Source organism: Ruditapes philippinarum, unplaced genomic scaffold, assembly GCF_026571515.1.
Source record: "Ruditapes philippinarum isolate M1 unplaced genomic scaffold, ASM2657151v2 ctg1379_1_1_1_1, whole genome shotgun sequence".
Taxonomy (NCBI): domain Eukaryota; kingdom Metazoa; phylum Mollusca; class Bivalvia; order Venerida; family Veneridae; genus Ruditapes; species Ruditapes philippinarum.
In genome coordinates, this window is record NW_026864462.1 from 115,059 (window position 1) to 129,327 (window position 14,269).

At 32.2% G+C, this 14,269-nt stretch overlaps 1 protein-coding gene across 9 annotated transcripts in view; it reads left to right on the top strand.

Annotated features, from left to right (window-relative positions):
* LOC132725688 (protein polybromo-1-like) overlaps positions 1–11,339 on the top strand; it is a gene marked incomplete at its 3' end in the record, with an annotated part of 41,566 nt that extends 30,227 nt beyond the window's left edge. For 4 of the 9 annotated variants that reach the window (XM_060710872.1, XM_060710865.1, XM_060710864.1 and 1 more), the window contains 5 exon segments: positions 75–248; positions 3,747–3,788; positions 7,364–7,513; positions 8,059–8,181; positions 11,150–11,339. In XM_060710872.1, coding sequence (XP_060566855.1) covers positions 75–248; positions 3,747–3,788; positions 7,364–7,513; positions 8,059–8,181; positions 11,150–11,339 — 679 coding nt within the window. 9 annotated transcript variants of the gene reach the window in all.
* Between the last annotated feature and the right edge of the window lie 2,930 nt (positions 11,340–14,269).

A 14,269-nucleotide genomic window follows, 5' to 3' on the forward strand; every position in this document is an offset into this window, starting at 1 on the left:
TGATATAAATTTTAAGTAGTGAAGGTCAGTTGCAGCAAATTAAGTATAATTGTTAAATTTTTATTTTATAACAGGAACCATCGCCACTTCTAGTCAAAGCATCGGAGGAGAGCCTGGCATATGATGGAGACGAGTCACGTGACACGTTCACGACCGACACCCAGCCAGATATATTGAATGAATCCCTGGATGAATATGGCATGCCAATCCCTGCTGTTATTAAAACACCAGTACACACAGTAAAGAAGGTATTTCAACACCATGGCAATCTTGGTGTCTTCATGTATATTTGTTGACTTTATTTATACATGAACATGTTTTACATAATCTGATGTTCATTATATTTTTATAAATCAAAACTTTTTTCACTCTCTCTGTCTATTCACTGTAAACACTGGCTTTATATACATAATGTAAAAACTTGCATCAACAGAAAACTCAGTCCTGTTCTCATGTTATAAAGTCCATTTTTTGAAGAGAAAAAAAAGTAAAGGCTATGGTCTTGTGCCATGGTGCTTTTAACATCAGTTTATTTCGATAATGTGAACAATTTCTTAAATGTCTTGTTCCTTTGCATGTCTATGTACCATGATGACTTGTGTCTTTTGTTAGGAGCAGATAAGTTTGCCATGTTCTTGTACATAATTAATCTCTCTTTACAACCTTGCTTTACTATCAAGCATGGAGAAAACGAATGGTGCAGTTTTGATGACAGATCTTGTTATTCTTGTATTACATGTACTGTACTTTATAGAAATAATTATAACTGTATCTGGATGACTTATTATACTCCCACCACAAAATGTGGGGGGGGCTATAATGGATTCGCTTTGTCGCGTCGGTCGGTCCGTCCGTCGGTCGGTCCGTCCGTCCGTCGGTCGGTCCGTCCGTCTCCATTTTCGTGTCCGCTCTATAACTCCTATACCAATTGAAGGATTTTCTTCAAACTTGGCTCAAATGTTCACCTCAACAAGGGGATGTGCAGAACCCATATTGCCCATGTGTCAGTTCAAGGTCAAGGTCACAATTGAAGGTCAAATATCAAACACTATCAAATATTACACAGTATGTCGTGTCCGCTCTGTAAGTCCTACACTACTTGAAAGATTTTCTTCAAACTTGGCTCAAATGTTCACCTCAACCAGGGGATGTGCAGAACCCATGTGGCCCATGTGTTAGCTCAAGGTCAAGGTCACAATTGAAGGTCAAATATCAAACAATTAAATATTACACAGTATGTCGTGTCCGCTATGTAAGTCCTACACTACTTGAAAGATTTTCTTCAAACTTGGCTCAAATGTTCACCTCAACAAGGGGATGTGCAGACCCATGTTGCCCATGTGTCAGCTCAAGGTCAAGGTCACAATTGAAGGTCAAATATCAAACAATCAAATATTACGCAGTATGTTGTGTCCGCTCTGTAAGTCCTACACTAATTGAAAGATATTCTTTAAACTTGGCTCAAATATTCACCTCAACAAGGGGATGTGCAGAATCCATGTTGCCCATGTGTCAGCTCAAGGTCAAGGTCACAATTGAAGGTCAAAAATCAAACAATTAAATATTACACAGTATGTCGTGTCCGCTCTGTAAGTCCTACACTACTTGAAAGATTTTCTTCAAACTTGGCTCAAATGTTCACCTCAACCAGGGGATGTGCAGAACCCATGTGGCCCATGTGTCAGCTCAAGGTCAAGGTCACAATTGAAGGCCAAATATCAAACAATTAAATATTACACAGTATGTCATGTCCGCACTGTAAGTCCTACACTACTTGAAAGATTTTCTTCAAACTTGGCTCAAATGTTCACCTCAACAAGGGGATGTGCAGAACCCATGTTGCCCATGTGTCAGCTCAAGGTCAAGGTCACAATTGAAGGTCAAATATCAAACAATCAAATATTACACAGTATGTTGTGTATGCTCTGTAAGTGCTACACTAATTGAAAGATTTTCTTCAAACTTGGCTCAAATGTTCACCTCAACAAGGGGGTGTGCAGAAACCATGTTGCCCATGTGTCAGCTCAAGGTCAAGATCACAATTGAAGGTCAAATATCAAACAATCAAATATTACACAGTATGTCATGTCCGCTCTGTAAGTCCTACACTAGTTGAAAGATTTTCTTCAATCTTGGCTCAAATGTTCATCTCAACCAGGGGATGTGCAGAACTTATGTCACTCTTTTGCTGGCTTAAGGTCAAGGTCACACTTTTAGGTCAAAAATTGATTTAGAAAATATTCTTAAATTTTAACATTTATTTGAATATTTCTAAATCTAGAAAAGGTATTTGCTTGAAACTTAATATATTTTTGAAGGGTCACAATTCCAATATGCTGTTCGTTCAAGTTTCATAACTCTGTATTGCATTTTACCAAAGTTATGCCCCTTTTTAAGTCTTCAAATTTACATACAATCAAATATTAGACAATATGTTGTGTCCGCTCTATAAATCCTATACTCATGGAAGAATTTTCTTCAAACTTTACTCAAATTTTCACCTCAACAAGGTTATGTGCAGAATCCAGAATCCATGTCACCTTTGTGCCGGCTAAAGGTCAAGGTCACACTTGAAAGTCAAAAATTGACTTAGAAAAAGTTCTTAAATTTTAACATGTACTTGAATAATTCTGAAACTAGCACAGGCATTTGCTTGAAACTTAAAAGATATATGAGGTGTGCAGGTCAGGTTTCATTACTCTGTATTGCATTTTGACAAAGTTATGCCCCTTTTTAGTCTTCAAATTTACATACAACCAATACTAGACAATATATTGTGTCTACTCTATAAATTCTATACTAATGGAAGGATTTTCTTCAAACTTTACTCAAATGTTCAACCAAACTGGGTGATGTGCAAAACCCATGTTACCCTTGTGCCAGATTAAGGTCAAGGCCACACTTAAAGGTCAAAAATTGACTTATAAGTAAAATGTTTAATACATTGGGAAAATGAAAGGTTATTTGTAACTGTTTAGAACATGATTTGATAATATATATTTATACTATTACCTGTACAATTAGTCTTTTTTTCACCAGAGATAATTCCTTTTTATGTATTTGTGCCACATAAGTTATTCCCTTAACCACCTTTCCTAGTGGTCTTCTGTCAAGGACATTGGTGGGGGTATGAATCGCATTTAGCGATAGTTCTAGTTCAAACTATTATTAGCCATTTGAAGAAATTAAACTGAGTTTTCTGTTGTTGTATATGAACTGAGGGAATTCACATATATATTAGATTCAAGTTATAGTTTTATTTTTTTCAACGGGGCATGTCAAACAAGATGTTCAAATATTTTACAATTTAGTTATGAAGCTGTTTGACATGGTCCTACTTTCATAGTGAGTTCCAATTTAAACTTTTCTATAAAAGTTACTACAGTTTATACAGTAAACATTCTCCAATTTTTAAATTATACACCCTTTATACAACTGGCTTTAAAAAAACAACATAGTCTTGTTTAGACATAGTTGAAGAATGTTTTTCCGAGGATTTGGTTAACCAGGTTTTTCAGTCATTTACTTTTCTATATCTTGGCTATAAATATACTGCTTTAATCTCAGACAAAGAAAGCTTTCTAATTAATATGCATGTAATCTTTATGTGAAAGCTCATATTGGAACTTTCTAGTATTGGACAGATATCACTTCGTTGTTTTTCTATTATACATGTATGTGGGTGTGTTTTGGTAATATAGAAGTAGCGATGTTTTTTTGTTCATCATGAATTATTTAATTTCAAGGTTGAGGGAATAACGCCATCAGAAGGCGGCAGCAAGAAAAAGGTGAATTCAAAAAACTTTTTATCAAACAAAAAATGTTTTATTGTCCAAAGTGTTGAGAGAATGTCATCTTTTATTTTTCATACTGTACCAGCATGTGATGTTTTAATGCATCCCAATTATAGTCTTTTATTTGGTTTTGGCATTGAAACTAACAGGTTATTGACTGAAGAATGAAGATAACGCTTAAAGCAAGAAAACAACTGGGAGGTGTAAAAATAACTTGAATATGATGGAAAAGAAATAAATTCTAAGCTCATTTTACCCCTGCAGACATCAGCATGGTATTGTTACATACCTTTCATATATGTTACAATAGTCTGTGATTACATTGATATTGATTTGTTATTGTCTGAAACAGTTTTATAGGAAAGCTGTCCATTAGGTGAATGATTGTTTGGGACAACTAACGGAATAGTAGATTTCCAAACAATATAAAAAATAAAAAACTTATTTTGGTATAATTATGAATGAAAGGAAAACATTATATTTGGGCAAAAAGAATTGCATATTATCTGGGATGGAAACACTTAGCTTTTAGTGCTAAAGCAGGGAAAACAGATAAACAAGTTTTTATTAGGCATTCTATGTGCTTTGTAGTTTATTTTTAGCATGAATTGTATAGGAAAATAGACCTATATAATTATAGAAAAAATATTTTTTGTTTTATTAGGCTTTGTTTTTAACCTTGTTTTGATTTTTTGAAATAAACCCAACATGTGATGTCCTCTTTCTTTTGACCCCAAACTGATCAATAAATCAGATGGTACATGTATATTGTTTTTGTCCTTTCTGTCTGTCTGTCATGCCAGTTTGTAGACAACAATATATGTGGGTAATCACTGTTTTAAGCTAGTACATTCATTTACAGAATTAAACATGATATATCAGTGATTGACAACTTTATTCTGACATGATCATAACATGGGTTTGATCTATAAATTTCTTTAATCAAATTTCTAAGGGGCCAGAAAATGCTAGCAAAACCTATGATTTATTAAGTGATTTAGAACTGGGGCAAGACTGAATTACAAATGTACCAACACATGTTGTTTAATTAGAGTTTAATGGTTTTTGTGTTCTTTACTCAACTTGTATATGCTGGCCTTGGTTTTTGTATCAGGGGGAAATTACTTGTAATTATGCTGGGAATATTTTGTAAAATTAAAGTTATTGCTATTTTCTTTCTATTTGTTTATTTGTTTACACTTTCCTCTTTATTGGAATATGGGCATTGACATAATTTAAGGTGTTAAGAGAGACATGGGTTAAAAATATCTCAACTATTGCTCTAAATGTTTTTCTTAAGATAACATAAACCTCTAATATTGTTACATAGACTGCATGGTTACTTAGTTATGATGTAACATTCATTGTCGAAGTATAGAATGTATTTTATAAAAGGTTTATTTTAAGCCTTTCCCCCTGATACAATTATTTCTTTATTTTTTGATATGCACCTTACTAATAACTGATATTTACCAGATTTTTGTTAATACCTTTTTTTGGAAGCAGATATACAACTTGGTAAGATAGTTCATGTGTATGTATATCCCTTTATATGAAATAATTGTATTTATCTTTCAAGAAAGAAATTTATTATTTGAATAGTTAAATTTGATTATTACAGTAATATCCCTTGTTAAGACCACCCCAGAATGGAGACCATCCAAATTTTATTATTTAAAAATACAAAAAAAAAACAACAACAACAAAAGAACAGAATTGTCTGTTCTTTATTTCAATGAATCCACAATTAAGACCACGCTGTTAATTCTCTGTTAAGACTTCCATTTTCAGTCTCATTTCTTAGTTAAATTCCTGATTTGACTCTGCTATGAAGACCACTGATTATCCAATCGACCACAATAATGCAAAGGTTTGTTGATGTTGTAAGACGTGGAACTTGAAGAAACAAGAAGTAAAAATGTTATCATTGGCATGTTATATTAAATATACAATGATCATTAATTTAAGAGTAGTAAAATGTTTCTTTTTACACATTTACTTCTTTTTTTATTTGATTGGTATATCATTTGATATGTAGACAATATGAATGGAGAAGTTGATCATTACATTCAAAATTTGTCAAGAAATTATGTTCTGTCTTCATCAGATTAAATATATTCACATCTTTAACTATATAATTGTTTAAATATTCATATTGTTTGAACAGGTAGATACAAAATAACAATATCCATCTATAGGACCTAATGGCAATTAACGATTTTGATTTAGACATGTTGGTGGTCTTAATAGAGAGGTTTTACTGTATTTGAATAGTTAACTTTGAATATTAAATTGTATTTGAATAGTTATATTTGAGTATTTAAGTTTGATAAAACTGTTCAGTTAAAGGTATTTATCTCTAAAGTAAACATAAACATAATTTTTCTATTAAGTAAGATTATTATAACAAGTATATTTTGTTTTACTTTGTGATATATAAAGTTGAATTAAACAAAGATTGATGGAAACCAGGCTCTACACTGTTGGCAACTCAATTTTGTACTATAAGGAATGTTCCAAGTTCAAAACTGGACAAACCTTTTACACTAATTAAACAGATTAAGGGTTACATGTATTAGTCCGGATTTTATTTAATGAACTGATCATTAACAGTTTTGGAGATTTCAAGATAAAAATTTAAAGTTAGTCACCAACATCTATGCAGTCTGACATTAGGTTGTATATTGGTGGTAAAGGCTGATCAATCATGTTTCCTGCAGGTTATGTGTGATCTATGCTTGTCACATTTGAGCCACGCCATGACAAAACCATTATAGTGCGTTTGCGACCAGCATGGATCCAGACCAGCCTGCGAATCCGCCCAGTCTGATCAGGATCCATGCTGTTCGCTATCAGTTTCTCTACTTGTAATAGAGTTTGTAAGTGAACAGCATGGATCCTGATCAGACTGTGTAGATACGCAGGCTGATCTTGATCCATGCTGGTCGCAAACGCACTAAGTTTGTTTTGTTATGGCACAGTTCATTTGTTTTCTCTTTCTCATCTCTCCTTTAAAATTTAATTATATAGTACTAAATTCAGTAGAAATTAACTCACTGTAAACACTTTATATTTCTTTGACTTATGCTCTTTATTAGTAACAATTGGTGAGACATGTTTATTTTTTCAGGTATAAAGTTTTGTGAAGGTAACATTAATAAAATAAAGATTGGTATTGTCTAGTTTTAAATATTAAGTGATTGGTACTTGCATTTATGTGCTAGACCAACATAGAAGAGCTTTTAGAAAGTTTTAATTAAAAGGTTTATGCCTCCCGATTAATGGGAAAAAATCCAAACTGAAGGAAATTTGTTTATTTATTTGCACAAATAAAACTTTCATTGTGTATTTTTTTTTAGAAATTTATCATTAGATGTTACTTAATAAAATGAAAATGGGTTTTTTCCTTACTTGTTCGGAGGCCTGTCATTTTAAAATAGTCATAATCATATTCTAAAACAGAAGTTTAAAACTAGACTTTAGTACAATCAAATTCAGAAGATATTCAAAGGGTAACAGTAGCAGATGATGGTGGACTAAGTATTCAATGCTGAATGTATTTATTTTAGGGGAAAGGTATGAATTGGCGAGACAAAAACAAAGATAAGCGAACACAAATCAGTGGATATATAGTGTTCTCTGGAGAATTTCGTAAAATTGTACAACAAGAAAACCCAGAGTGCAATTTTGGTGAAATTAGTCGTCTTGTTGGTGGGAAGGTAAAGTATTGGCTGTTGTCCTGGTCATGTGATATTGTCGTCATAGTAACATGTCATAGCAACCAAGCTATTTTTTCACCATTATAGTGGGCATGAAGCATGATTTATTTATTTTGTTTGCTTTTTCCATCGGGGTCAAACACCACTTGACTGATTTTTCTATGAGATCTAAAGCTTTTTAACCCAATGAAACAGATTTTTTTTATTGATGATTTTGTTAAAACTTGAATTATATGATGTATTTGTTTTGTTAAAATAAAAAAAAGAAAAGACAAAAAACAAATACCGAAAAAGAAACCTCCCAAGTTATAGGAGAAAAGTCCTCATTTTGAAACAGTATATTTTTATTTCAAGTTACAGATATTTTACACATATTTCAAAGAAAAATCAGTCAATTTTTCTGTGGAAAGTTTGATAGAAATCTTTTCAGCAGACAGAAGATTCTTTTGGAGGTCTCTTGGATTCCACTTTATAGAGGGCGAAAAATAGCTGTGTTTGACCCTTAACCTATTTTTATTTTGCATGTTGGTTTACTCATTTTATAGGTCCGAGCTAAACGATATCCCAGCGGCTTTGTGTTGTTTTCGGGGGATTTTAGGAGGAAATTGACAGAAGAAGGCAAAAATCATTACACATTTGGAGAGATAAGTCGGATGGTAGGAATTCAGGTAAAGGAATCATTACTATCCAGGACCATAAATCTCAATTCAAGTGCTCTTAGAAATACTGCTCTTACTTGCTTATGGTTGAAGAAAAAAGGTCATGAAAAGCTTCTGTAAGATTTTGAATCATGCAGAGAATTGGAATTACTTGCTAGCTTTTGAAATTTTAAAAAGAATGGGCTTAATTAGATGTTTTTCCTTTAAGAAGGTAAGTGCTTGGAATCGTTTATGCACAATAAAAGTATGGTACTTTATTATAAGCTCTATTGACACATGGACGCAAATACTGGGTCTTGATAAATGCAAAATTCTAGTGTGCATGTACTCATTGATTCACAACACCTATAAATATTGGTTGCTTTGATACACTGCCTTTGTTTCATATTTCTATCATATTTGGGTTTGATGTATTGGAGAAAAAAATCTACAACTCTTGGTTTCTTTGTTAAAACATACATTACAGAAATAATAATAGCCATATAAAGTTTAATAGATTATTTAAGTGGAGTGTAAATTGTTAAGGTGTGTACATAATAGGGATTATCCAGAATCTCGTATTCGATAATCCTTCTTAAACACATCATCTAGCGGGTGGGTAGGTGCAGGGACTGACACCAGGTTGTAAACCTGGGTCACTGACTTGCCAGTGTAACAAGGCAGTTAGTAGTCTCCCCCGGGACTGGATAAAATTTATGGGTTTTGCCCGTCTGCAGCCAAAATTTCCGCCACAAGGTTATGAAGTACCTTAATAAAAGTATAATTGTCAAATTATCATGTTGTTTATCTGTTATTAGTTCTGGTCGCACACATAAGTGACTATGTGATGCCAAGTGTAAAATCAGTTATTGTAAACAGAGAGTAATATTCAAGTTCTCTTCAGAAGAGAAATAAAGATTGTGATAGCAGGGTGTCCGTAGTATTATAAAGGATGTATGTGATTTAATATGTTTGAACTTCCCTGCTCAAATGTTAGCTGAAGAACAGTAGTCCAGAATGGTTGATATCATAAAAGTATTGATCACCAAACTGTTTTAATATTTGACTGAATTGAAATTGTTAATTTGGTATATTTTCAAAGTTGTCTGATTACCCTTTTCATACAAACAAGCCCTAAAAAAGAGGACACAAAAAACAGGTTGTTTTCCTACTTTCTGTATTTTATTCCTTTTAAAAGCATGAAAATGATCATAAGAATATGGGGAAAATTACCTTTTTATTTTATTCTTGTATTTTTTATATAAACAATAGCTGTCTGAATCTGTAATTTACTCATGATGTTTGATTATGTTACAATGTTTTTGATTGGTTGGCTAGTATATGGTAATGCCATTAACGATTGGTTTTTAAAAATAATCATTAAAATTAAGCCTCATGCTTCATGAAATAGTTAGTTTTGATCAAGATCACCAGGTTAATGTCACTTCTCAAGTTCTTATAGACTTTCAGTCGTAACACGGGGGATCAGCAGAGATATAATGACAGTTTCTTTACATTTGTTGCAATAGATATTTCACTTACTGGATATTTACATTATACTATTTATTACAGTTTTATACTTTGGCTTTCATCTATACGAGTATATAAACAATTATATTGATGTATACTTTATGTTTTCCTATGGTGTACTGTCTGGTTGTTGTAATGATGTTGTGGTGTCTATTTGTTCTTATGGAATATTATCTCCCCTTATCCTCTAATATACATGTTTAACATTGGTAGCTGTAAAACATGTCACTGTCTCTTTCCCCACATTCATTACTCTTCTTTCTTATTGTAAAATGCTGTATTATTATTAAATTAATACAAAAACGTATGAAAATAATTGTAATGGTTACAAAATTTCAAGGTTAGATAAGATATCATAAGATATTCATTTTCATTCTGAAGTGACATATAAACATAAAAAAAAGAATTTGTTACATTTTTGTAAGAAAAAATATCTTAAGTGGTCAATTTACATTGTTGAAGTGGTCAATTGAAATGTTCTTTTTTTTCCAATGAAATTTATATTGTGAACTTTTTTATACTTTTATTTTATATTTGTAATATGACATGTCTTTAATTTACAAGACAACTTTAATATTAGCATCTTGCCTTTGATATTGTTTAAATGTTTAGTTAAGCTTATTAGCTCAGTGCAGTATATCAGACATATTAAAGCATGATAACTTGTGTTGTGTCAACATAGTTCCACTGAATGAAGTCCTTACCATGTACTACATAATTTATATTGTCATAGATTAGATATTTTTACAGCATTATATAATACTTGTTGCTTTATTACAATAAATGCTTCAAAATTAAACATTTATTTATTTAGCAATTTATTTTTATAGTCTTAATTTGACATTAAAAAAAATTTATTTTTCAAAATAAAGATGTGTTAAGATTAGAACATTGAAAAAGTTACATTTTTTCCCTAAACGAAATGTAAATCAAATTGTTCAATTTATTTGAGACTTCAGAATTAATTTATTAGAAACAACTTAGACGCCTGTTAAAGCTACTTACTATATGAATGTATCAAATGAGATTTCTTTACAAAATTGAGCTTACATTAGTAGAAATGAACTTAAGAATGTAATGAACTTCTTTGACTTAAGGGCATCTGTGGCCAAGTCATTAAGGTTTTTGACTTTAAACCACTTGCCCCTCACCAATGTTGGTTGGAAATCTGGCCAGGGACTTTGGATGTTTTCATGTGAGGAAGCTATCCATCTAGAAAACAGAACATCAGTGGTTCAACTCAGGTACCAATCCTGCCTGAAATAATGCACGCAACAACACTTGAAGTCTTCTCTAACCAGTAAAACTGGAAAGTCACTGAAAGTGGCTGATGTGACTGTTAAGCGTGTAGTAATATTGTTAATTGGTAATATTGTTTTTTTAGAATAACAGTTTGCTAACATTTAGGGTTATATTATATATGAGAGTATACAGCTCACTATCTGATGATTCAGCTGTATTATTTTAGTGGAGAAACCTGGACAAGGAAGATAAAGATAAGTACGAGGAGAAGGCTCGCAGGATAGCTGAAGAACAACAAGCCAAACAGGCCGATGCCGAGAGAGCATTTAACATGACACTTCAACAACAACAGCCACAACAACAACAACATGCTACAGCAAGTGATAGTCCAAGACCTAGTACACCTGCACAACAAGGTTTGTATTGTAAATTTATGTAGTAGTCTCAGTATCTCACGTCTAGTTTATTTGTTATAGCAAAGCGGGTTGATTTATAAACTCTTTACCTGCTCAATTTGTGTAATGGATTTACCCCTGCTCTGAATATGAAATAGTTTATTCAAAGAGTAAGGGATTTCATTATCATTTAAAAAAAACTACAGCTAGCAACATAATAGAGCCTGGTCAGATTGGACAGACATGCAGGCTGGCCTGGCTCTATACTGGTAGCAAAGGATAATCACCATTTGGTTCATCAGCAGGTTAAGAGTGATGATAAAAACAGCAAGCCTTCAGTTGTTTAATATAAGGCCCTAACATTATGACTATAGGTTTGTTCCTAGGATACACATGTAGCCAAGACATACTAATGCCAAGCCTCTTGCACCTATTAAACAACATACAAGCACTACCTTTTGCTATCACAGATAATGTTCATATTAAACAAATTTCCTGTGTCCAGAACCTTCTCGGGGAGCATCACCCGGTTCAACCGGTTCTTGTTGTTAGATTGTTAGGAATAATCCTTTGGAACCAAGAGTTATTAAGTGTGACTAGTGATTTGATGTTGTGTTGTGAAAGAATGTCAATATATATAAATAAAAGGTTAAATCTATTATTTTCTAACAATAGACACTGTAATAACCAGTGGAACACTGTGTAATAACTAATAAATCGCTGTGAAATAACCAATTAAACTTAAAACTGTATGCAATAACAAATTGATGTATATTGACTTTAAACTTGATCATGTGTTCAATAACCAATGAATTGTGTGCTGTGAAAAATTATTAATTAATGCATTAGGTCACTAATAAATGAATTGCTACGCAATAAACGTTGCAGTGTGTCAATCAATGAATCATTGTGCAATAATTAGTGATTTACTGTGTTACAGTACATCAAAGATTTTTTGGCATATAATGATAAGCACCTGATTGTTTGTCCATCCGTAAGCAACGCTGTGTCTGCCTGCATCATTTAAACGCATGTAAGACATTGAAACTACTTGGGTAGAAATTTTAACTATAATGATACAATGTACAAAGTGCAGATTTTAACTTCCTCAGATCAAGGTCAAGGTCACACTTTTCTCTGTAGTAATAAGTTAATGTGCACAGCCATATAATTTTGTTAGCTTTCAACACTTAAGACATGTATACTCTAGCATTTAGGAAAAGTGTTTTGTCTGTTGTAATTAGTGTCTTATTTAGAGCACCAATTGTATTGGCCATTGCTTTGAATTGAGCTTTTGGTATAGATTGTTTCACTATAATATATTTTATTATACAGTTCATGTTATGCATAACTTGTTTACATTTTGGTTTGAATGATGCTTGTCCTTGAAATAAAGTAACAAACTTTTGATGTGAAATTATTACATTTCAATTTAAAACAATGTCTGACAAAAATAAGAAGTTGGCAAACCTCAAACAGCAGTACAAACCCTTTCATATTCAAATAAATTCTTAATTAAATTCTTCTTATATGAATAAAGAAGGAAGTAAATATAAACTTTTATGTATAAACCTTTTGCCATGATATGAACAGCATTGACATAATATTGCCATAGTTATATATGGACAGCATTGACATGATGTTAGTTCATAATACTAGTCTTAGACAACAAAACTGCTGAACAAAATTGCTAAAACTTGTTTAATTTGTGGGTAAATACTATTTTTGGTCATACTTAGATTCAAGACAATAATGTGACATGTTGGTTACTCTCCTCCATTAGTATTCATTGAGAGAAGCTTGTGGATATTTGCAAAGAACTGTTATCATTAGTTGGAAAAAAAGTAGGACTACTGGAACGTTAGTAAAATATTGTTGAAAAAAGGATCAAAAGTTGAATTGATTGTTATAGAAAAGAGTTTCTATCCAACTATAGAGGACTTTAAAAATGTGGAAATGATTCTTAAAATGTTGAGTTAGTAATTGTTTTGCATAACACCAAAAATAAAAAGCATTATGATAACTGCATTGTTGTAATAAGTAGATGTGTATTGTCATGTAACACAATGTATATATTACAAGTGAGTGTTGTTTTATGAATCAAGCATGACAGTGTTTTACTTTTCTTTATTTTAACTTTAACATATTGTAATCTCTAATCTGTATTTAATGTTATAACATTAGGATACCCAGGGTATTATCCGGGCTATAATGGTCCGCCTCAGGGGTATTCCCCCACCCCAGGGCCATATGGAGGATCTTATGCCCCATCTCCTGGGGGCCAGTTTGCTCCCATGCATTCCCAGCACCCAGGTAACAAAACCTTGCTGCAGAGAGGAAGGCAAAGACTTACCAAAGCATCTGATTGGTTGAAATTTTTAAAAAAAAACTGGCCGACCATTCACATCTTGTTTTACATTAATATTTGACCATGGGTGATATTGTAAGAAGAGTTTCAGTTGCTTTGTTAAGTCTGTTGCCGGTACATTTAATATAATGCATGCAAACCTAACATTATATTAGCACATATTACATGGGTGACATTATATATATACAGGATATTAACATATTGTAATTTTTGGTTCTTGTACTAACAATTTTATTAATGCTTGCTTAATTTAACATTTGACATTATAATTCATTTGGTAATTATAAATGTTTTGAAATATAACCAAAACAAAATCAACAGTTTTAGAAGGTTTTCAGCTTTATCAATTAACCTTATTTAAAGGTTCTAAAATTTTGACTAACAACTTGAGATTCCTGCAGAGTGACAAAAGTAGAAAACATTATTGATAATGAGTTAAATGAAAAAATTTAGAGGCAAACATATTAAAAGACATCAATCATGCATGTTTAAAATCTGTGATAATAGATTTTCCTGGAATATATAGCTTTCCAAATTTACCCATCAATCAGTTATAGGATGTAGTCTCGGAGAAATTATTACA